Source organism: Lepidochelys kempii, chromosome 6, assembly GCF_965140265.1.
Source record: "Lepidochelys kempii isolate rLepKem1 chromosome 6, rLepKem1.hap2, whole genome shotgun sequence".
NCBI lineage: Eukaryota > Metazoa > Chordata > Testudines > Cheloniidae > Lepidochelys > Lepidochelys kempii.
The window spans coordinates 52,140,909-52,166,902 of NC_133261.1; the positions used below are offsets into that span (position 1 = coordinate 52,140,909).

At 42.6% G+C, this 25,994-nt stretch overlaps 1 protein-coding gene across 1 annotated transcript in view; it reads right to left on the reverse strand.

The window, feature by feature from the left end:
- Positions 1 to 25,994, reverse strand: part of ABTB2 (ankyrin repeat and BTB domain containing 2) — a 194,234-nt gene that overhangs the window by 54,981 nt on the left and 113,259 nt on the right. The window contains exons 2-3 of the mRNA XM_073347923.1: positions 5,126 to 5,272; positions 2,052 to 2,262 (exon numbers count right to left, since the gene is read on the reverse strand). Of these exons, the coding sequence (XP_073204024.1) occupies positions 2,052 to 2,262; positions 5,126 to 5,272 (358 nt within the window). The remainder of the gene's footprint in view (positions 1 to 2,051; positions 2,263 to 5,125; positions 5,273 to 25,994) is intronic.

The window sequence follows — 25,994 nt, forward strand, 5'->3', positions numbered from 1 at the left end:
CCATGTCCACACTGGGAAACGGGGGAAGAGAAAGTCATGAAGGACCCTGTCCGGGGGTGTGTGGAAAGGCCAATTTGTTGTGATTTATAAATTATTTTCTCCGTTAGTGTTATTAAAGTGACTTTCAGCTAACTTTTAAAAATGACATTAGATGTTAAGTTTGTTATTTTATTATTTTTAAGTGAGAAAAAAATTGTAAGTTAAAAACATCTCTTTTTAAATTAATGGGAGATTGAGTGACAGTGGAATAATCTGTTTTTATCATATTGTTACGGCAGGTGTCACTTGGTGGTGCTGTTAAACACAGTCTTCCAAGTTCTTAGCTGGCAAGAAAGTTTTGGACAGGCTGACATGTAAGTCTTGGGAAGCTGTGCTGGGTTGTTGTTAGCCGGATTATGCAAGATTGGATATAGAGGCAGCTTGGGGAGAGAGGGAGCCGTGTGAGCAGCTGGAGAATTTGCTGTCTGCCTTGAGCTCTGATAAGAATCCATTCTTGAGGCAGAATTGCTCCTTGGGAACCAGGCACTGGTTGGGCTGTGATGCCTGAAAGAAGGGATTGCCCTGCATGTTGTTCAACCATCTCATCCCAGCACTGGCGAATGTGTGCAAATAAAGCAAATTTACACTTAAAGTATATCTGGATTTCATATCACCAAATTTCTCTTTCACTGGAGAACTGACCTATAAGGTCCTGGACATCTGCTGCCACTCAGCACAAGGGGGACACTGGGGTCAGTAGAGGACATTGGTGTTGGAATAAGGGGCCACAGTATTAGTAAATCTGTAACAGGTATCATCCCTTCCCCTGCTCCTGTGCGTTTTCATTTTGAGAATGTGGCCACCTGGCATGGGAGTTGGAATCTAACACAGTGCAAGCCTAGGATGCTTCTCAACCAGAGACTGCTCTCAAAAGGAGCAAAAGGGATATGCTGTGTGCTTGACTTTCTGCCAGGCTGACAATGAACCACATAGCAGAAGGCACACTAACATGTCCTGGGTACAGCTGGCCAGAAACTGGAATTCCCATTCTATGGGACATTCAGAAATTTAAAAAAATAATAATTCCAAAACAGAACAAAAATGAAATTTCAGCATTGTTTGTGGAATGTGAATACCAAAGTTTTGTTTTGCTGAAGAGCTGGGATACTGGAAGCCCTAGCTCAGGGGCAGTCCATCTGGTGGGCTGCCCCAAAACCAGGGACCCTGGGAACCAGAAAGACGGGAAGCCCCAGAGGTCCAGGCTAGCAAAGAGATGCAAGTCTAGGAGCTGGACTCCCAGGCTCCCCATCAGCCTGCCAGGTGGGCTGCTGAGGAGCTGGGTGGGTGAGTCAGCAGGAACCCAGGCAGGTTTTGAAACCTAGCTGGCAGGCAGAGCTGTATCAGAAACCTGCAGGGTTTCTGTTAGAATTTAGTCAAAAAATCAATACATGCCCCCAGAACGTTTCAATTTAGACAAATCAACCTTTTCTGATTAAAAAATATTCCACTGGAAAATTTCCAACCAGATCTAATAATAAGACTACTTGCAGAGTCAGGTACTACTTGGCATGAGTAAGAGTGGCCCTTTTGTTTTTATTGGGGTATTGACTTCTTGTGTAAGTTTCCCACCTACTAGACACGTAGCAGCAACTGAAATAAGCCCCCTCTGAGGCTCTCCACTGCAATCAACCTTCGTATTCCCAAGAATGATGACAATCATTAATCAGTGGTATTGGGAAGGTAACGTTTTCTTTGGTAAGGTCTTTACTGCTTTAGGCAGCCACATGCACTCCTGGCAATGTCCCTAGACAAGCCTTGCTGGCGATATACAGTATACATCTTGCTCGGAAAAGACTGTCTGAGAAAGTAGCTTGCTTCCCAGCTCCAATTCCAACACCTTGTAAACTTGGCAAGACTAATGACCCATGCTGGCTGGACAGCAGGAATAACTGATGCCTGATAGATAGCCTCCTGCAAACGAACTGCACTGCACATAAGCCCTGAGCTATTCTGCAAAAGGAGGCCTTGTTGGCCTGATTTCCTTACTGCTAACAGTTAACAGACTTCCCTACCGTTCATTGTTCAGGGTCATCCTTGGCGGATCCAGGTTGGGGTTCTCCATGGACTCCATCTGAGGACAGCGTAGGAAGTAGTAGAGGGTATGGAGGGCATCAGGGGACCAGGTAATGGGCTGCTGTTGCCTTGTTTGCCGGATAGGGCTCATGCCGGGGCGGAGGGTGTTCAAACATTGCATGTGGTGCATTGCTCGTGATACCAAGTCACCTGCACAAAAGGGGACAGGAAAAGCATTTCTGAATGTTTATCCAGACCCATATGCTTATTTTCTCAGCTAAATAAAATCACTGGCAACTGAGAAAGCCTTCTTTGTGTGTAATTATTATTTACCCACTAAGCCAATAGGCAGGTCCTGGAGCTGCCATTTTATAGCTTATTGCAGCGGTTCTCAACCTGTGGCCCAATCAGCACAGAGCTGCGGCCCATGTGACATCCTCAGGGCCACACAGACAGTAATGGATGCGGCCCACAATGTTAAATAGGTTGAGAATCACTGGTTTATTGCAATGGAAATTTAATTTCCTTTTAAATTCCTAGCCATTAGACAAGTCATGGTAGAATTAAACTACTATCTAAATAGCTAAACTTGCCTGTCATCTGGGATCAGTGTGATGACTTTGCATTATTTTTCTTCGCTATTTTAATGCTGTTTCTTTTCTTCTGAAGCCACATCCATGGGTTTCTTGCCTGCCTTTGGCTAATGAAATACACTTTGTAAGATCCTACATCAGCACTGGGTTGGGAACATAATTTATGCAAGGGGACAGAGACAGCGTCCATGTAGGTTGCTTGTTTTGGTTCTCCCTGTCCTCTACATGTTATGAGGCCAGACCAGTTCCCTACATTGGAGCCATCTGATCCCACCTAACTAGCCCTCAAGTCCCAACTGTCTGCCCAGGTTCTTATGACAGAAAGAGGAAAGCCTCTGTCCTAGTTGGAAGTCCCTTCTTGTTGGTGTCCGCTTCTCTTATCCTCCTCACTGTTCTCTAGCTGAAGATTGCTTCCAAGGAGTAACAACATCCACCTCCCTTATTAAAGAGCCAGTCCTTATATTTCTCTCTCTCTCTGATTTTCACAGACCTTGCTGGAAGTCTCTCCCTGAGCCTCATAAAGGTCTCAACTCAAGGAGAAAGCATCCAGTGTCTTCTGAGCTGCTCAGTTCTTGGGGATTCTGAACCCTTGTCAACCGTCCTGTGTCAATACATTGGAAGACTCCCGACCAGGCAACTGGGAGGGGGAAAATCTATGTTACACAGCTGCTACTAAGAAGATACTAACCCTTCCCCTTCAGAACAGGAAGCTGCTGTGGGTTAGCACCTGCAGAGAACACCTTTGGTTATATAAATCTCAAGTGCTCTTCAGCTGACACTTGCTTTAAACATACTACACCCCACGTTACAAACACTACAGTAGCCTGACAGTAAAGGCCTCAAGTGTTACAATTTACAGTAGTGGTATTCCTGTAGCACTAGTCTGAACCACTACTATAGAATACCATATAGGCACAGGGTCTCTTTTTTCCCTGGGAATCTTCTGTTGCTTTATGTTCTACCGTCCTCTAGAATCCTCACAGGAAATGTTCCTCTATTGTGTTCTATGGTTACAATGCTGGGAAAGGATGGAATTGAAATAGCCACCAACACCAAGCTGGGTCTGAGATGGCGCCGTGAACTTAGCCACTCAAAATGTGAATTCACCCTCCCCCCCTCCCCCTTGACTCCCAGTGCAGTTCTTAGGATGATGCTAATCCACTTAGGTCTAACAGCAAAAAGACCAAGTTTACTACTATGCCTCCAGCTGAACGCTTTAGGGATTGATATTACACAGGCTGGGGAAAACACATGGCTACTGTATGTCTGAGCATTATGCAGTTATTAGTGAGTCAGATCGATGGGGTGTTAAAACCTCACTTTGCAACGTGAAGCTGTGCACTCATTCGTCGCATAGTAAATTCATTTTACAAGTAGACTCCAGAGAGGAAAAAACCTCCTAATGTCTCTGCCTTTCCCATTTCTGTTGCTCCTGAATCTTTCCCTAAAACCCAAACATTCTTACAAGAGTCCTGTGCATCTTCTAGCTTCTGTGCTAATCCGGAATCCCGCATGATCAGAAAAGAAATACATCTGGAATTCAAATTTTCAGCAAAGAATAACATCCCACTCCCTACTTCTTTGGCAACCTCCAGACCATATTTTAAAATCAGTAGGTGACTATATCAGGACATCCATTCACTAGACGTAATGACTAAGCTGGCCAAAGCAGGGACTAGGAAAGAGGGAGAGGAAGCCGCATTCAATCATGGGCCCATGCTACAAAAGCTCCCTTGTGTTCCAGCATAAATAGAGGTGTGTTAAAAGAATTTGAAAAACCTCAAATTAAGGCAAGTTGCAAAATAAATGGTGAAACCACAAGCTCTGGGCCTGGCCAACCCCTGATATTCATTAGCCTTCAGATCACAGGGACTGGGACAGTCGTGCCAGCAGAAATTTTGCAAGGAAAACCAGGCCAGGAAAACACAAATCATTTTGGTTTATTTTAAAGGGGCACTGTCAAGTAGTTTAGGCCCAAAATCTGGGGTTTGTTAACAAAAAAGATTTACAAAATTGATTATATCAGAAGCATTCTCAGGATTTCCCTCCTCCTCATTTTTATATTTTAAATTAAAACAAAAAACTTTCCCCTGGAGCGTCTGCCATCCAAACTTTACTAGTGTATGACAACTAGAAAGTGAATTTGTGGCCATTTGACTAACTGCTGTTAATCTGGTGCTCCGACATTAGGCTGATGCAAGCCATTTAAGCACCTACATAGCTAATAAATAGATCTTTCACCAGCACTGAAGTCACTAAGACAAAGAATAAAATGCTGGAAGAGGGACATTTTATGCATAAATTAAGCATAAAACATCCTAATCTGATTTCCACGAACAGCACCCTGAAACAATCAAATTTTACATAACATGGAACCAATGCCGCTCATGCTGAAGCCAATGACAAAACTGCCATTGACTTCAATAGCAGCAGTCCTTATATTTTGTTTAAACAAATGATCAGTTACAGCTGAAACTCACTTAGTTCTGAGATGCTTCCAACGCAAGTCGCCAAGAGAGACTGTTCCAGAGTTCGGAGCTCCAGCTGGGCATAAGCATCGGCCCGTCCATCACTGCTTATGGAGCCATCATTGTAGGGGCTGAAGTAGGCAGGCAGAGACAGCACACCTGGGGAGAGCAGTGAACAGGCCTGTTACAAGTGAAATTGCAGGGCCAGGGGAATACTCCACCATTCAGGGATGGAATGGAAATACTGAAAGCACTGATTTCTCTTTGTAGTGGTGACTGGGGAATTCAGTGCATGCTGCTCACTCAGCCACAGTGCTCAGGTGGTCTTTGGAACCAATTAATTCTGTTGATTGGCAGAAGCGGAGCAGCTGGGCTCTAGGGAGCAAACACAAATACTATTTGCAGCCTGTAAATGCTGGGAACAAAGAGTTTGTAAAATTATTTTATTGTAAAATTACAACAAAAGTTTTGGAGAGTCTGAAGAAGCCTTTAAAGGTATGTCCACACAGTAAAAAAATCCCACGGCAGTGAGTTTCAGAGTTCAGGTCAACTGACTCTGGCTTGCATTTCAGGGCCAAAAATAGCAGTGTAGATGTTTGGGCTTGGGCTCCAAAGCCCTCCCCCCTTGCTGGGTTTCAGAGCCCAGGCTCTCACCTTAGCATCTACTCTGCTATATTTAGCCCCGCAGCGCAAGCCCAAGTCAGTTGAACCAGGCTCTGATACTCACTGCCGTGGGTCTTTTTTTTTTTTATTTAGCTGTGTAGACATACCCTAAAACTGTATATGCAAAAATGAAGTTGTGTGCCCACAGGCTGAACTTGCATAGCTGTAATCAGATTGTTGGATGCAATAGCCTGATTTTTAAGGTTGTTGAGCATAATTGCCAAGTCCAGCTGAGGTGAATGGGAACTGAAGATTCTCAGCATCTCTGAAAACCAGGTCATTAATGATCTCATTTGTGCAGCAGACAGTAGGCAGTTTTGAACGCACAAGTTTAAATTTTTTACGTGTTGTGAACATTTGGGCAGGTAAGATTACTCTTAGAAGCGGATTTTGAAAAACTGGCCCATAAAAGCATTTATTTGCATTTCTACAAATGACCCAAATAGAAAGTTCGATTAGAAACACCTCTCCCTCTGTTACACTCTCTCTCTCTCTGGTTGTTAAGCATGTTTCTAAAACCGTTTCACTTTCTTTACAAAAGCATTGATGTAAAATGACTAGTTATGTCAATAACATAAAAGCAATTTATATAGTGGTGATCAGAACCCACAATCTGCTTCCCCCCCTCCCCCCCACTGTTCCTCACACATTCTTGTCAGCTGCTGGAAATGGCCCACCTTGATTATCACTACAAAAGGTTTTTTTTTCTCTCCTGCTGGTAATAGCTCACCTTACCTGATCACTCTCGTTACAGTGTGTATGGTAACACCCATTGTTTCACGTTCTCTGTGTATATAAAATCTCCCCACTGTATTTTCTACTGCATGCAGCCGATGAAGTGAGCTGTAGCTCACAAAACCTTATGCTCAAATAAATTTATTAGTCTCTAAGGTGCCACAAGTACTCCATTTCAGTCTACTTTGCGTATCACTTCACAGTTCTTCCTTTGTCTATAACAAAACAGAGCCAAATTGGGTGAGAGTTTGGTGCGACTGGAAGTACTGTTTAGAGCCTGTCATAACGTCCACAGGCACTGAGCGAGCTTACACAGGCAATTCAACCATTGCACTGGAATCCTGATGTGCAGCAGCTCCCATAATTCCACTCCTTGATCCATCACACAATTTCTTGCTATTCCAGACCTGGGACCCCATACGCTTCTCTGTCAACATACCTCAATCTTGATCTGTGGCACCCTAAGCTATTCACTTTTGTCCCCACACAGCTCTGCTAATGCATTTCAGTACTGTCATGCAATACCCCTACTGTTCCAGTCCTAGATGTGGAGAGTGCTTCATTCTTAATCTGCAGCCACCTCCTGTCATGTCAGTCCCCTGCCTCCCATCAAGCAGATAATTGCCAGTTAACCTGCACCACACTGGGAGATCTTTGTTACTTTGTCTTGGTGTTTTCTTTTGAGATTTTATACAGAATTGATCTCTCCCTCCCTCTCCCATTCAGCAGGACACCTCCTCTTCACATCCTGTTCAGTGGCACAGCCAACGATTGCATCAAGAACTTCCTAGACATTCTGAGGATAAGGGAATGATTTATCCTGCTGTGTCTCTGCACTGTACATCACTGTTGGCTAATGCAGAAAACCCTGCCAATGGTCTCTAATCTGAATAATTAGGAAGCTCGAGTTCTAAGAATTAATAGAAGCAACACATGCAAACTGGAAGCGCTCTCTCACTACACTGCAGCCCCCTACACAGAGTGTGAGCCCACTTCCTTTTCCCATGTTAGTCCTATGAAAGGACATTTTAAGGCATATGGATTGAATTTACAACAGTGGGAGAAGGAAAATGGGCTGATTTGTTAAAAGTTTCAAATGGAGCGCACAACTCTAGGAAGGTGGAAACAGAAATGGGCAGTTACATTAATAAAACAAACAGGGCACACACACACAAAAAAAAGCTTTCGGAGCAGATCACCCTCCCCTCTGCTTTCTCCCCCAACGGTTTCAACTGAAAGTTGGTTGGTTTGTTTTAATTACAAATAAAGATTTTGTAGAATGATTTAAGCTGGGCAGACAAATCAAGCAAATTTTCTCAGCTTTTCAGGTTATGGCTTGGCAGTTGTTGGGAATAGTTGGAAATAAAAGTGATTTATTCACTGGGAAAAGTCACTCATATCTGCCCACAAAGTATCGTAGTATTAGAGGGCAAAATATTTAGGGTCTAATGATTCCGCTGGCTGGGAGAGAGGTATGCCTGTTACTTAAGTGGGAGATGAGAATGGAATTAAGTCCTTAAAGCCAGATCCACAGCCCACTGATGTCTGTGGCGGTATTCCATTGATATAAATGGGTTTGAGATCAGGCCCTTAATATACAGCAATAGCATTTATAAAATTTGTTTCCTGTTAATTTAGCAGTGTGTGCATTTTTCACAATTGAAGGGCACTGAGTCCCTGACGGAGTCCTGAGAACCATCCCCTTTTCCCCTGTTGTAGCCTCCCCTTTCTGCAAGGCTTCACAGCACGCTAGCCATTCTTCTGGAAGAGGACTGGAGAGAGCTTCCTATGTAGCACATCAGCACCCTTCCTTAACAGGCCAGAGTAATACATTCCATTCCCCCAGCAAGCAACAAGCTTGCTGGCATCTGAAACACTTTGCGGCCTGGGTGAAGGAAGCAAAAGGCCAGAAGGCAACTTCAATACTTGCTGTAAACAACTGCAATTCCATTGACATCAATCTCCTCTAGTTGTTAGCCATATAGGGCCTGTGATACATATGTGAGCAATTCTGATTCTCTTCATTAGAGAGCAGTGCACACATGTACCCTTCTTTCATAAGGGTTACATTTTTACTCATTACTGCATTTTACACTCACTGCATTCTTTCTTGGAGATGAAAGGGTCCTGTAGTGGAGAGAAAGAGCACTTTGCTCACAACTTTTCAAGAGACTAACAGGAGCGACTGACTGGGCAGCAAGAGTACAATATTCACCACAGTTTGTTTACAGCCTACTTTACTGTGCTAATTTTGGTACTACTTCCGTAGTCCCCATCACTTCATGGGAGGTAGAGAAGTACTGTTAGTCCCACTTTGCAGATGAGGAACTGAGCCCCAGATGGATCTGTAGCCACACTGAGTCCATTAGGGTTGGACTCATGTAACTGGGAGCCAAATTTGATCTTGTATCTTTTAGCCTACAAGAGTCAAACATGGTTTTCATGATGGATAGAGTCAACTGCACTGCAACATGCTATTCTGACTGCAGATATCAGAAATGTTCTGTAGCAGAGATAACAACACAGTCCCACCCAGAAGTGGAATAATTTTCTGAAACGGTGTTAATCTGACAAAAAAGCAGAAACTCAGACAGATGCTTCACTTTACTTCTCAGAGACATGTGGATAATGTATAAATCTCACTCCGAGCTGGAGGTGCTGATGGTGATTCTGATTTGGTAATGTCACATGCTTTTACACGCTCCTGGGATAGGTTATTATGAATGCGTCAGACTGTGAACATCTTACCTTACTTTTGTATCATGACTTTGCAAAGGTGGAAGTGGAGCATATTCTAAGTGGTTAGAAAAGGAGTTAAGAGTGGCTGTGCCGCTGACTGACTGACCAACCTTGGGCAACTTTCATCGCTTCTCTGTGCCTCAGTTTCCTCCTCTATAAAATGGGGCTAATTATGGTTACCGATCCGAGAGTAGTGCTATAATCTTAATTAATATCAGTAAAAGTGTTTTGAGATTTCCGGATAAAAGATATTATAAAAATGCAAAATATGAAGTGTAAATTGTTCTGATTGAATTTGTAGGGCCTGTTTATGAATTTAGATTTGGCTTTATACATTTTTATTCATGGTTATATTGATTTTGATCAAGGCTAACTAAATAAGCAAAATATAACTCAATTAGATTAATTTGTACCTGAACATTCTCTTTTTACTTTCAATCTGGGAGTAAAACTACAGTTGACATGAATTTCAAGGGTATATTTCCCCCACAAAATAACAACCCAAAGCAACCTTTAATTACAATGCTGCAATGATCCATCAACAGCACACTTTGTTGTCTATACAATATTTTTTTGTTGTATGGGTTACATTGTGTGACTCTCATCCATTCCTGGCCATGCCCTGGTATTTTGGCCACAAAACTATATATATTTATTTATTGCCAAAGAGATTAAGGAGCTAATCCAACTCCCAATGAAGTCAACAGAAGTCTTTCTACTGATTTCAGTGTGGTATGGATCAGGCCTTAAAATCACAACAATTTAAGCAGCAGCTTTTCCCGAGATTATTGGGAGGTAGCACTACATACAGCAGCCCAACTGAAAACACCTTCATAGTTCTGTGATCAAGGCAAGGTTTAACAACAGTACTTAGTTTCTGATATTTTCATAGGTTTTGAAATAGCAACTGGGAATAAAGCAAGGTTTATTCTACCTCACTTAATATACGAAATCTGCTCCAGGGCTCTTAAAAGGCAGTTACTGGGTGGAGTTCCAGTCACTGGGTGAAGCAGTTCTTCAGAATGAAACTGTTCTGCTAGCCTGAAGGTTTTTGAATTGTCGTCTGTAATCTGATGCTTTTTAAGAGCAACTGAAAAATGCTTCTGCAATCTAAATTGAGTCCAGGGATAGACAAAAAACACCACCAACAAAAAATGTTCACACCATTCGACATCTTGTTGCTTTTAGTGGTGCAGTGGGGATCTGTTATGGCTGGTGGGCCATCACTTCCCAGGCAAGTTGGCCATGCAACTCTGCAGTTTCCACCTGATGTGGGGTTTGGTTCAAGCTCAAAGCTCAGGTCAGGTTTCTCTAAAGGTTTGAGAACTTCACGAGTGACTCCTGGGCTGAATTTTGAGCGAAGCTGGGATAATTTGCAGCTTGGCATCAGTCACATGACAATTATGGTTTGGCATCAAAAGGTGAACTAGGAGGTTTTGACTGGATTTTGTTTGGAGATTTCATGCTAGAGGGATCAAAATCCTTGTCCATGACATTTTATCTTTACGTTGTTAAGCTCGCCAAGTTCTTTGCATGTGATGTTTATGGAAAAGGACTCTCCAATGGGAAGATTTTCACTGTGTTTTCTGGACTTCATAGCACTTTAAAGCAGTTGGTACAGAAATCTGCTGTAATTTAAATCTTTCACGTTGGAAGACAGCTTCTTGACTACCTTGTCAGCTCTTTGAGGTCTTCCAGATGGTTACATGACGTTTAGAGGTGGCCTTTCAGAAGTGGTAAAGAGCCAGTGAGACTGGTCTGAAAAGCAATGGAATTTTGCCATCTGGGATTCCTTGTGGAGATTGCATAGGGCACTAACTCTGTTAGAAAGGTGTGACAAGTCTAAAGAGCTTGGTTCAGGATATATTAAGCTACCAAACACAGATATCGCTATCCCATGGGGCATACGTTGGGGAGTATGGAGAGAAGGAGGGGGTTACATGTTGCGCTTTAACTTGTTTTTAGATGAAACCAGTAAAATTATATTTGTTTTATATATCTTTCCTCTGGGCAGAACAAAAATAACCTCTTTAAAACAAGGACTATCTTTTTGCTCTGTTTGTACAATGCCTAGCACAGTGGGGTTCATGACTTCCTAGACATTACCATAACATCAACAAACAAAACAAACATGAGACAAAGATCCATTTCAGGAAATTAAACCTAAAGATGAATTTTTGACAGCTCTGGGAGCACTCACTAGATTCAGGATCATATCTAGCCATTTACCTATCCTTAATCATGATACATTTTGTATGAGTCACATACGCACCAAAACAAAAAGTGTAAATAATACACAGGATCCATCAAGAATATAAAAAATAAGAAAGAAAAATGTCTTCTGTCATGGGCATCAAGACAATTTTGCAATATATGTCTTGTGATTAGTTCCATACGGAACATTTACAAAGGTCAAATGTTAACTGAATCCAGTAGGCTTGTAGAACTAACATTTTAGAGACAGAAGGGTGAAATCCTGCCCCCACTGAAGTTGATGGCAAGACTCCCATTGATTTCAATGGGGCCAGGATTTCACCTAGGAAATCAAGAAGACTCTAATCCAGAGGTGGGCAACCTGTGGCCCATCAGAGTAATCTGCTGGTGGGCCATGAGACAGTTTGTTTACATTGACTGTCCGCAGGTACAGCTTTGCGCAGCTCCCAGTGGCTGTGGTTCACCATTCCCAGCCAATAGGAGCTGTTTGAAGTAGCGGCTGGCCCGCACTGTGACCACCTGTGGCCGGGAACGGCAAACTGTGGCCACTGGGAGCTGTGGGTGGCTGTGCCTGTGGACAGTCAGTCAATGTAAACAAACTGTCTCATGGGCTGCCAGTGGATTACCCTGATGGGCCACAGGTTGCCCACCACTGCTCTAATCCAATTGCAACTCTAATTACCCTGTTTGGGTGGGACACAGAGACAGATGTCCTTTTTCTACAAAAAGTGCCATAAATCTTAAACATCTTGAGTGGTGAGGGACTCCATTAATTTCTGTCCCGCAATGCAGTGCCATGCTACACTGATTCAGAAAGGACTCAGAACAAAGAGCACCACCTTCCAAGTCTCTGCCATCTCCTGGACCTTTTATTTTTCTCCTTGGCAGGCTCTCGTCCAAGTACTATGAAAGCTCAAGCCTACTTGGTTTTATGAAATCTGACATCATCACAGCGATAGTCTACTGTTCCTTCTGACAGCAGAGTACACCAAAGGAAACCAGCCAACCAAAGTGTTCCTCCGCTAACATATACAAATGTAAACATATCAGGTTCTGAGATCAGATACAGTCATGTATCACCCTGATAGGAAGACAGGAGTTGGGAAAGAAGTTTGTGATGGGAGAAGAGTGCTTATAACTGCTAACTAATGGGAAAGTAACAGTTTTGCATTAAGTGATTACAAAACAGATGGGCACATCATTCAGTGGGGCTCTGTCAGCAGTAAGAGAAATCAAAACCAGTCATATGTATGAGCATCCACATTTAACAATCATACCTTAATTCAAAACAAATGCAGGAAGGAGACAGCGGGAGGGAAAGAAAGGCTTAAGCACTGAGACAGAAGGGTCCTTGGATTATCTACAAGTGCACAGCGGTGCACAGTTTAAGAGCCACTGTCTTAGCTGTTCAGTTCTGGAAACTGCTGGGTACAGATCAGATCAATTCGCACACCCACACATTAAAATGAGTTTTGTGGTCTCACACTGATTGTTTGTGGCCATCTTTCCACACCAGGCCCCTCACATACATGCGAACTGGCAGCCTCTTCTGAGGGACAGCCAGGGCTCCATTTGACAATACCAGTCAGGACCGTGGTGCACAAGCATAGCCAGGAATGGGAGAGTAGGGGGTGCTGTAGTCAGGACCCTTGTCGAGATGAGGGGATAGAGATTTGGGGGCTAGACTAAAATAGGAGGAGAAGTGTAGGTCAAGATTTAGGGATGATGGCCAGGGTGAGGGATTGTTGCCAAGATTGGAACAGTTGTGGGTGTTGAAGGTCATGACTGTTTGGTAGGGGAGTGTGGGGAAACTTTTACAGTGCCGATCTGTACTACATTTAGCTCTAGGCAGAGCTCTCAGTTTCATGAGTGGAACATACTTTGTGTCCTAATGCACACATCAAAGACTAATACTGGCAGCCACAGTTTGTCTGGGCTTAAGTAACATGTTATCAAGAGCCAGCATTGTCTTCTAGAAAACAATCTGGTCATTATTAGCAAAATATCAATAGGCATTATGTGGCTCAAGCATAAAGATGCCCCAAAACTGTAGGCTTAAGGACACCCTGAAAGTCCATTATCTCTCCGCTATAACCTGGCTCACCAGCCCCAATGTTCCGTAAGTATGTGGAAGAATCAGAGTTTACGGACTCTGCAGCTCTAGGGGAGCTATTACACTAACATTCGGTGTACATTATAGTGCAGAAAATCTGTAAGTCAGCACAAATCCTTAAATGCCTGGGTAATCTCACGGAACTAATCATGCTTTCTACTAATACTGGACTGTCAGAAAACACTAACAGGTTTTTATTTCACCCATCCTTGAAATACAATCATCTCTGGGGTGGCACATGGCTGCCATGCTACATCAGCATCAAATAACTGTTTTGGGAAAAGGAGCGGACCATTGAAAATGCTGGGGTTGGGCTGGAGGTGGGAGGTATAGGGGTAGGGTACTGGAAGTTCCATAGCGTGGCTGGGACAAATGGCATTCTAGATGATCAAGAGTGGATAGAGCCTCTTTTTTACATCATATTCAAAAGCTGACATGAAGATGGCAGAAGGGCAGCACACTACCAGCAAACACAGCAACAGGGCATTGGTTATTGTCTCAGAGAGAAGCAAGCACCAGTCCGACTTCCCACACCACGGTGAGTTTTCCTTGGAGGTCTCCTGTCTAACCACTGACCTGGCCTGACCCCAGTTGCTTAATTTTATATAATCTGATGAACACATATCCTGAGCTGGTATTTTAAAGGATAATGGAAAACCAGGTACGTTTCCATAAAGTTCATCATAAACATACTTTGCAATCTGGAGCAGTCAGAAAGGCTAATAGAAAGTTAAGAACCACTAGGAAAAGGATAGATAATAAAACAGAAAATATCATAATGCCACTATACAAATCCATAGTATGCCCACTCCTTGACTACTGTGTGTGCAGTTCCAGTCATCCCCAGCTCAGAAAACACACATTAGAACTGGAAAAGGGCAACAAAAATTATTAGGGGTATGTAACAGCTTCCATATGTGGAGAGATTAAAAAGACGGGGACTGTGCAGTTTAGAAAAGAGATGACTAAGTGGGGATATGCTAGAGGTCTATAAAATCATGACTAGGGTGGTGAAAGTGAATAGGGAAGGTGTTATTTACCCCTTCACATAACCCAAGAACTAGGAGTCATGCAATGAAATTAATTGGCAAAAGGTATAAAACAAACAAAAGGAAGTACTTCTTCACACAACGCACAGTCAACCTGGGGAACTTATGGCCAAGAGATGTTGTGAAGGCCAATGTATAAGTGGGTTCAAAAAAGAATTAGATAAGTTCATTAGCCAAGACAGTCAGGGACACAACCCCATGCTCTGGGTGTCCTGAAATCTCTGACTGCCAGAAGCTGGGACAGGAAGACAGGGCATGGATCACTCAATGATTGCCCTGTTCTGTTCATTCCCTCTGAAACATCTGGCCCTGGCCACTGTTGGAAGGCAGGATACTGGGCTAGATGGACCATTGGTCTGACACAGTATGGCTTTCTTTTGTTATTATACATCACCTTTTATCTGAGGCTCTCAGTGCTGTGGCCGGAGGGCCACCATCATTACCTCAGTTTCATAGATGGGGAAACAAAGTCATAAAGAGTTGAAGTGAGCTGTCCAAGCTCACAGAGGGAGTTAGTGCCAGATCTCTGCATTGCCCACATCTCCGCATTCAGAGCCACTGATTAGACCGAATTTGCCGATATTGAATCATTGTTCTATTGTCAGCTAGCCCAGATTTTAAATAAGTGGCATGGCTGTGTTTTAACTTGGGTCTGGAAAACTATGCTCACTGTTTTACAAGCTATGATAAAGTCATTTGAAAATGTGGTCTTTGATGTCATCATAATACATTAAAAAGAGACAGAGGAACTTTAATAATTTTCCCATAATTTCTAGAAATGTAAATTTTTTGTAGTGCAACCATTGCAGCTACTTGAAAAGAATCTGATGTGCTCAACAAACACAATCTCCAAGCGCAGGGCCATTCTCTCTAAGATCACCAGCATTCATGGCATCGTAATTTCCATGTGGAATTTGAGGGCATAATAGGACCCTGCAACTCAGCTGTAACAATAGGTTTCGGAATAAACCCCCTGTGCTTTTACAAATTTCTGTTTTCAGATTCCAATTAGACTCATTAAAGAGCAAACCCTCTACAGGGCTGTAAATATCACATGGACAAATGAAGAGAAGCTTTATGAGGCACAGTATATTTGCCACAAGGCTTCTGGAAGAAGTGAAGAAAACAGACACACTTGCCAACAGTGAGTGCAGTCTAATGGGTAGAGCAGGAGACTTGGTGTTATGCTGCCGAGGTTCTATTTCCAGCTCTGACACTGACTTGCTGTGTGACCTTGACCAACTTACTGGATCTCCCTGTTTCTCAGTTCACTTAACTGTAAAATGGGAATAATACTTCCCTACCCTCCAGGGTGATTTGACAGAAGCTGCTTTCTTAAATCATCTAACTTCTCCACTCATTCAGAATCATTCCCGTACACCTCAGTAATGTCCCCTTATCCAATATGTACCGACAGTAATTTACTTATGGTCCTTTTTCAGTTAATAACATTAACAACTTTAGTTTTACCCCAAAGAATCCAAAGTGCTTTGCAAAGTGTGCATAGGGATCACCCCACTCCACCCCACCCGAAATGCAGCTACCTTTGGGGTGAAACTCAGTAGCTCTAACAGTGCATGACAATACAACGTAACAGCTTAGGACTGGAAGAGACAGGATTTATCCAGTTGAAACTACAGAGGGGAATGTGGGAAGGTAGAATGGATTTTAGGCAGGTAAAATAGATTTTGGCTAGGACTCCGGGATTACATAGTTACTCTTACAAAACATGCCATAAGAGATTTACTTGTCATCTAGGGTGACCACCCATCCTGAATTGGGCAGGTCAGTCCCAAAATGCAGAGTTCAAGTCCCAGTCTCGGGCTGAATGACTTCCGGACAGCATTTGTCCTGGATTTCCTACAGCACCACTCCATGCCTGTCTGAGGCTCAAGGGTGGCACCAGCCTCTTCCCAGTGTGGGGGAGGCTGAGGTGGGCCTTAGTCCCTCACTCAGGGCAGATGGAGGGTCTGGGGCTCCCTACAGCGGCTTTGGCTCCCTGGGCATCTCTTCCAATGGCCCGGCTCCCGCTTTCAGTTTGGCCAGGGGGCGGGGCCACAGAGGGGGCAGGGCTCCTTCTTGTGTCCCACTTTTGCCATGAAGGAATATTCTGGAATAGCTAATGTGCATTAATATATTCCACAATAGTTATTCCAGTCAATTTCCCTGGGTAGTTAAGACCTTAGTCTGATTAAACTAATCCACATTCTGGTCTTTCCTGGTTGGATTTCATATACCATTCCATAACATTAAAAATAGATCAATAGATCATCTATTAATCAACATCAAAACCATAATTACATCAATCATTTGGAATTCTCTAAGCATGAGAAATAAATAATTCTGTACATCTCAAATTAAAAAATAAAGCTTTACAAAAGGACCTCCTCCCCCTTTTACAATTTAGAAAGCAATTCTAATTACCTCCCAATATTTAGGAGGCTGTAGGTATGAGCTGCTTTAAACCACTGTAGGTTGCTACTAATGGTATCTCACTCTACACATATTTTTAATACCTAATATTGTAACAAATCCATGACCAAATAAGAACTTCATGGTGACGGAATTCAGATCCTCCTGTTCCTAAAGGACAGGCGACTACCACGTGAGCGAAGGATAATCTCCATTAGCAGTATAGTCCCTATGATGCACAGTGGTACCAGACAGAATCAGAACTCCTCAATACACGATACTGTCATTACAATAGATGTGTAGAACCGGGTAACATTTTTCAAATAGATTATTCACCAAAAAATGCAGTTTCAGTTCACAATACTATTTGTGAATTTGACACAGATTTGCTAGATTGGGGTGGGGAGGAGAGAGAGAGAGGGAGAAGCGGCTAGATTCACAAGGGGATTTAAGCACCATTTAGGCCGTGGGTCTCCCACATGCCAGCTGAGTGCCTTAACCATTAGGACAAAGGCATAAAGGAGGGCACCACCTCCACCTCCTCTGGTGATTTTGTGACTCTAGTCCTTTCAAGATTCCCAGAAACAAAATGCTTTGGGTCAAACAACATAACATGTTTCCTTAGACATGAAACAGACTTCGTAGAATTCTTCAATTTGCCAAAAATGTCTGGATTCAATTTACCCTGAACCACATTTTTTCTTGATTTTTCAGAACGAACTGCCAGTGAACTGAACAATCGGTTTCTCGCCCAGCTCTGTATATGAACGAGTAAGTTGTAGCACCATTGCCTCTGACTCAGTTCACTTGATACAGTCTATGAAAGTGGACTGTGAGGGGTCAGGCTGATGTCTCAATTAGATAGTCATGTGCATATCATACAGGTAAATACAAATGACTCATAAAAGGATGGGATTGTCAGTCATTGACTAAAGCTAATCTGTGTCTAGCCAATGTGAAACTCAAGGAACATTCATCTCTAGGGCCATTTATTTAAAAAAAAGCAACTGAAATAAATGACACATGCAGTACATTGCAGTTTCACACACACACAGTTAACTTCCAATGTACTGTACTCTGTTGACACTCTGACTACAATAAACAATGCAGCCAGGAGAGGTAAACTGGTCAGACCACCATTAACCTGCACGCACAGCTCATTAATCACGAGGCCTCACCATTTTTACAGAACTTGCCTGGGGCTCACATTAAAATGTCTTGGTGAGCTCAAGTTTTGGAATAAACAAACATCAGCACTTCCCACTCTGGAAAGAATGTTTGTGTCTGAAAACAAAACCCATGTGCCTCTTGACAGGGTTATTTACATGGTCCAGAATAATTTGGACAGTGCTAAAGGTCTGTGTCAACTGTATATTGAAAAAGAATCCATTTGTCTTTTGATTCCGATTTATTCAAATAAATACTTGGAAGTATTTGGCAGGCCACTTTTTCTACAATATGGGATATCGTTCTCTTAATAATAAAATAATAATAATAATGTTTTGCATGTCTATATCTTCTCCCATTCAAAAATCTTAGAAAACTTTATCAACAAAGGCAATTACAAAAAAGGCTCACAAGAACCCTAGAGTCAATGAGAATTCCACTCATGCAACAGCTGTAGGCTCAGGCCCTCTCTCTTCTCTTCGGTGGCCTCTCTCCTACTCTCTCAGTGCTGCCCTGCTCTGTCTCCCCTTATCTACTTCCATGCTCACTCCTCTCTTTCTATCTTATTTCTTTTCATGATATGTGTCAGTTTCTCTGGCTTTCCAGGGCCTATTTTATTCTCCTTCATTGCTTATGCTCTCTCCCCTCATCCACACCACACAATCAGGGACACTGCCTTTCCACCAGTGCCAAATATGTTGTATACACAAGAACACACCCCCTACCTATTTTTGAACAGTGCCATTTCCCTCTAGAGTGGTGATGGGACAATCAGAATTTGGCAATATCTTTCGAGCCCTGCATTAAACATCCATTACTAGGCCCGGTCCTTGCTCTCAGATAATCTAAAACAGAGGCACTTTTTAATCCGTAAATCCTTGGTCATAGCCATTTATAGTTTGTACAACAAGCATAACTTGTGTTTCATCACCAACGGGCAACCCTTCTTTAGCATCCATTAGGGCTCTAAATATAACTCATCCAAGCAGCAATTCAGTTTCCAACAGTGTCTCTTTGAGTTTTGTTTTTAAAAGGAAGTTTGGCTACTGTCTTATTTCTAGACATTTACATTAAGAATGAAATACTTGGTTAAGTAATTGGTCAGAGATTAATAGATCCATAGCGTTGTTTTAATACTCTAAATAGTTATTCAAAAAAACCACACACACAAAAACAAAACAAAAAATTCCACCAAAGGTTGCCAGAGTTTTTATTATAGAATAAAGGTCTCTTTAAAAAAAAATAACCCCGAAAAACATGAAAAAAGCAACACTGAGAATATCACTCAGATCTGACAGTTATTTAGAGTTTAGAATCATTACCACAGCCCATGCTACTAACATGCCAGCTACATTAGAGACTGAGAATTAGTATCTCATGAATTTTAAAAACATGGGAGAATACAGTCTACTGCAGCCATTGTATTTGTGCACAAGCCCATTTTGGGCTCAATTACTTAATATATACTTTGCCAATGTACTATTTTGCTGTAGTTCAGTGGTTTTCAACCTGGGGTCCACAGACTATGCCTAAGATTTCCAAAGGGGTCCACACCTGCATTTGAAATTTTAAGTGGTCCACAAACGAAAAAAGCTGAACACCACTGCTGTAGTTCTTTCATAATGGAGGGTGGTGCTAATTAGACTGTGCTACCTAGGAAATATATCCAGAGAGCCCGAGCTAATTAGAGATTTATGCTATTGCTAGGTATTCTTTTCTTGACACTTGGAGTGCAGCTTTTTGTGGAGAGGACCTCCTTTGGCTGAGGCGCTGACAACACAATGATTCAGACTGTCACATAGCAAAGGAAAAAGAAAAAGTCTCTGCAGGGCTAGGGCAGGACAGGTTCACATTTTTGCACAGACAGCACACAGGGAGGATGGCAGCCCTCACTGAGGGAAGGGATCGCATTCACTCACACACGTACACAGCTACCACTCTGTGTCTCACACTCAGACAAAAGCTTTAGAAAAAGAAGAAGATGCCTTGGCAGCAGCATATTGAGTGTTCCAAACACAGAGGCTGCTGACCTCACAACTCTGACTGTTGATCTCTAGTGGATAGAATCAGAACTGCTGCATCCTGACTCATAGGCCCTCTACTACTAACACAAGATGAAGCATCTGAGGCTTGTCCCTCTGGACTAGGAAGATCAAGTTCCATGCCCACTCCTGTTGGGAACTCCTGAGTGACCTGCTGGGGTACAACAAAGGGATAACTGCAAAGTCTTCCATGATCATACATTTGTTACACTATTTTCCAGTCTGATAAGCAACTCAGAGATCTTTGTAAATAATCATAAATTACACCTTGGAACATGCCCTCCGATGAGACAACAGATGTATAGAAATTGAGCAACTTGCCCAATGTCACAGCAACTTGCCCAATTGAGCAACTTGCCCAATGTCACAGCAGGTCAGGGACAAGGCCAGGAATAAATCCTTGTATCTTGTTCAATACACTGGAAGGGCTACAGATGCACAGATGCAGCACAGATGCAGCTGTGCCGCTCTAGTGCGTCTGGTGAAGATGCTTTGCCAACAGGAGAGAGCTCTCCCATCAGCATAATAAAACCACCTCCCCGAGAGGTGAGAGCTATGTCGGTGGGAAAAGCTCTCCTGTCAAAATAGTGCCATCCACACCAGTGCTCAGGTCGGTGTAACTTACGTTGCTCATGGGAGTGGCTTACTCACACCCCTGAGTGACATAAGTTATACCAACATAACCTGTAGTGCAAACAAGCCTTAGGACTACCACAATCCATCAGAAGACATGAGTGAGAGGAGGGAAAGAAAAGGACTTCATCAGAAGGCCTGGTGGTACTAATACAGCATTAGTACAAAGTGTCTGCAACACTGGGCACAAGCACAAACATGACCACTATGTGGGTATTTGGCTAGCAATAGCTTTTATAGTATTTCAGCAGATTATGATAGACACTGAATCTTCTTGATAGCCCTGCAGTTGGCAAGAGAGGAAAGTAGGCTGTCGAAGGAAGATCTTGTTATTGCCAGGGATGTTAACGTGACTAGGTTGTTCTGTTAGGTAAATGATGACAGCAACAGATTCTCTCTTTAAAATGCTACTTTATGAAGCAGTCACATTATACTGTAAATTAAAGGTGAGATTCCCACTCAGTTATCCTTTTGTTGATCCCGCAGTTAACGCAAGCGATGATGATCTGGGTGGTGATCCCCTCCTAAATGGTGATTACATGGTATCCAGCACAGCCTCACTACTGATGTTCAATAAACAAGCACACCATGGAAGTGCTCCAGAACCAGTCAGTGATCTATTAGGAGAGAAGGTGAGATCAATAGCATGTGACTGATCACCTTTTGGATACAATTGCTTTACCCCAGTGATGTTAACAGCCCTGTCTGCTGCCAAAGAGAAATCTTAGGACTGGAAACTGCTGTGTCTTCCATGTCATGGGAGAAAAGGAAAAGCTAGACCCAGCGAGAATGCAGACTGGCTGAAGATGTTTAAGTGTTGTGAAAGTCACATTTCATGACTGGACAGTCTCTGTTCCTAGCCCCAGGTATTGCTCAGAGTAGACCAAGATTTAACAAGAGAGTCTATGGGTGCTGATTATAATCCTAAAGCAAGGCTAACTTGGAAGGACTAAATTTTGCCTGCTAATCACTTCTTGGGTCTGATTGTGAGGTCATTCCTGTTTGCAAGAGATGAGTACTTCTGTGAACAGAACTGGAGGAATGTATCAAGTGTGCACAGTACTGAATGGCAAGTGACAGGGAGAAGAGAATGTCGGGCGAAGGCAGTTCAGTGCAGCCAGGCAGGGAAAATCAAAGTACAGATGGAATGACTAAAGAGCTGAATTGGGCATGAACCACAGTGTTTAGGACTGGATCTAAACTTCTTTATACTTCAGAGGTGTTTGGATTGGAGGTTTTGGTTCAGGTCCAATCTTTTCTGGAAAAAAAAAAGATGTGCAATAGAAAGGGGGATGCAGCAAAGAGAGGATAGGAGGGGTATAGAATAGAGGGAGTGGTTCTACAGGAAGTAGAGAAGGAGAACAGTGGGGAGCAGAAGGAAAGGTTGCATGAAGGAGAGGTAAGTCAAAGAGCAAGTGGATATTAGGAAAGACTCCAACAGAGGGAGTACATTTAGATCACCCTGGGAATAATTTTCAAAATATCTAACCTTTAGAAAAAAAAATTTCAAGGTTCTGAGAACTCATAACACTCCCCATCCATTAACCCCCAATGGTACCTCTCCTTATTCCTACACAAGGAAATCCAGCAGAACTCAGACATACTTAATTTTAACACTGACGGTATTTCACGTGCGCTTTTGGGGCCAAGCAGTTTTGTTTGAGTCCCTGCATTTTTGATCTGTGTCCTTATGGCTACATTTCAGAGATAACCATACTCCAAAAGAAACAGGACTTAAAGAAACTCAGGCAAAGGAATCATTATACAATACTATAACCTAGAAGTCAGGATAGGTTTGGAGCTTCATTACAATTCCTTCTGAGTAGGACAGTCAGGCAGGCATGGACAAAAGATGCTACATTCTTACTACCAACTTTCCTCAATCCCCCCCCCCACACACACACACACTCTACCCCATTCTTTCTAATAAATCATTGATTTATTACAACAGCCCTCAAGGCCCAGCTGCTGCTGCTTCATCGCAGTGGGAGCCAAATGATGATTGAGATGCCAATATATTAGACTGGCCTGATTCACAGAAGCATAAGGAACAAAGCATTTGTGTAGAGCAAAGAGAAATGAATTTAAATCAATTGCAATGCAATTTTCTGTGATGGATTAGCATCTTTCCTTTGACCTAAACATGTCATGCCATCTTTCTGCTGACAGCAACTAATGTGCAAATATGTGTGCTGTGTGCACCCTGTAGGAACTTTGGTTTTTCAGTTGTAGAGTTATTTTCTTGGATATTCTGCTCATATGGAAACAATCAGTTTTACATTTCACCTTGAGAGCTTCATGTCATTATACTGTTCTAGCTATTGCCGTTATATTTTTGTCCAAGAGTATAGGGGGCATACAGGGTTCTTTAGAGTCCTCTCTAAAATCCCCTGCTTTAGTCTGTAAATCTTGAGGTCCTGAATGACAAACTGGCCAAGACCAGGGCACTAGATTTTCTTCAGTACCTAGCAGTGTTATATTCCAGTTAGCGAGAGGAATCAATGATAGGCTGACCCCAGAGAAATGTTCTACCTTCCAAAGCGATCCTAGCACATTTCCTGAGGAGCAGTTGACAAGGTTTAGAATCAAACAGATCTCCCACCTGGCAGTACTGGGTGCTATGGTGAGCCAGCAGGTTGTCCTGATACCATTATCTATATTCCTTGTTAATTAGATTTGGCATCCTCAAATCACTGCATAAACATTAACTAATTTATCCTCACAGCACCCCTGTAGATATTAACCCGATTTTATAGATGGGAAAAATGTTTGATGGTGACACAAGGCCACAAGGGGTGTCAGAGGCACAGGCAGGATTTAGAACTCAGGAGTTTGTGATCCTGAGGCCCATGCTCCCCTCTGCAGATCAAATGGCCTCTCAGTTAGACAGCAATCCCTCCACAGGTACCAAAAATGAGAACATGGAGGCCTACCACATCATCACCTGGGAACCTGCTCTCACCGAAGCCAGTGGAAGCTTTGCTAGAATAAAGTCCTTGACTTCAATGGGAGTTGCCAATGTTGAACACTGCTCAGGAGTTGGCCATACGCAGTGCCAACAGATACACTTAATTAGTGTTCAACTGCAGATAACCGATGCTATCCATTTCCATTTTTGACCAGTCCAATAGCTGTGTTGGGGTTCCAATGGATTCCCAAGTAGCAAACACATCACAGCCAGAGTGGTCATCTTTACTTTCCTCTATTACCAGGCCCTACGTTTCTCATCTCCATATTCTAAGAGATGTCATAGCTTGTCTAAATTGTCACAAAGTAGAGCAATGTTTCTTCTGTATTTATGTTTGGTAACTGTTCTTTCCTTATAAAAATGACCACTATTTCTTTGAGGTGTTTTAGAATGATGGGGAAATAGCCAAGCATCAATGGACCTTCTTTCAAAGCAAAGCACGCAGATTGACACTCTTGTTTCTTATTTATATTGCAGTAGTAGCTACAGTCCTCAACTGAGATTAGGGCCCCGTTGTGTTAGGTGTCATGAAAACACATGGTAAGAGACAAGCCCCTGCCCTGAAGAGCTTACAATCTAAATGGACAAGACAATCAAAGCCTGAGAAAAAGGAAGCGTTATTATCATTTTACAAATGGCGAGCTGAGAAATTAAATGACTTACCAAAATCACACAGGATGTCCCTAGCAGCCCCAGGAATAAAATCCAAATCTCCTGAGTTCTAGTCTAGTGCTTTAATCAATAAAACCACCCTTCCACTCCTGATATATCAAGGAGTTTGCTAATTTGAGATTTACTGCATCATGGTATCCAGGCTGATGTAATATTTTGGCCACAATAAAAAATAATGAATCATAAGATATTTTCTGGAAACATCACCATGGCCTCCACCTCCAACCTTTTCTATTGCTTTCCTTCTGAACAACCTTTTGCACTTGGCAAATTCATTTTGTAGCAGGAAACCAAAAATAAGAAAATTTGGGGAAGGAGAATGCTCCCAGTAAATTCTGCTTTTTAACTCTAAAAACAAATCCTTTACCTTTTGTGTCAAAAGCAAATATGTTTAAATGATTTTTGCTTAGGTTTTAATTCTCTGCATGTGAGCTGCCCATTCCTGTATGTACATTATCAGCTGTAGCCTAGCAAAATCAGTGCAATAAACCATGAAGGCAGTTATAATGAATAATGCAAGTGTTGAGCCTTCAGCTCATTTTAATGCCCTAAGGGTCTTGCAGAGGTGTTAACCCTATTCTATGTATTTGTATGGAATGCGTAATCTGACCCTTAGTGCCTTGTAATGGGGACCTCTCATGGGGCCACTTCTTTAGAAAGAATGAAAGGTGATTCTGTCTCCACACACAAGGGGGTAAACTTTTTCCCCCAAATGAAAACTGAGAGTCTCATGTAAACACATGACTCCAGGAGCTGGGACCCTAGCCACAGGACTTTAGTACCTCACTCCGGCCCTGCTTGAAGGAGATACCTCTGTGCTGAAGCATCTGGGGTTGTTAATGCTATAGGTGGCATTCTTCTCTTCAGCTCTGTGTTGAACTTACTCACCAACAGTGCTGTTTGGGAGCACTGGGCTGCAAACAGTCCCAACCAGCTGTGGTCATTAAAGTTTCTGTGGCACTTTGTTTCTAACAGTAGATGTGTTAATGTAACGTCCAAATTGGACAATTAGTCTGTCGAAATAGTTGCCGTTTACAGTGTTGTTCACTTCCTGTCCTAAACCTGCTGTATATAGAGCTGCTGTGTGCTGTTAAGCAGCTGCCATGTTCTACTCCAAAGGCTGCTGCATTGCAAGGGCAGTCAATGTGGAGGTGCTGATTCTTAATTACTAACTGGTTGTTTTAAATACTTTGCAATGGATTAAATGCTATAAAAGTGCAAAGTATTATTACTACATTAAGAATATTTTATGCAACAGAAAGCTGGTCTACATGGGCCTTTACTATGTGGCAAGCCAGGATATGAGGTCTAGTTTGCCACACAATAACATCCTGTGTGGACAGTGCTACAGTGCCCTAAAAGTTCCATTGTGCACACTGATGCACTCCCATTTCAAACAGCAGTATGTCACTCTACACTGCAGAATTGTTTGTGTGCTGTCACATGGGACACTACTGCATGGCAAGCTAGTGTG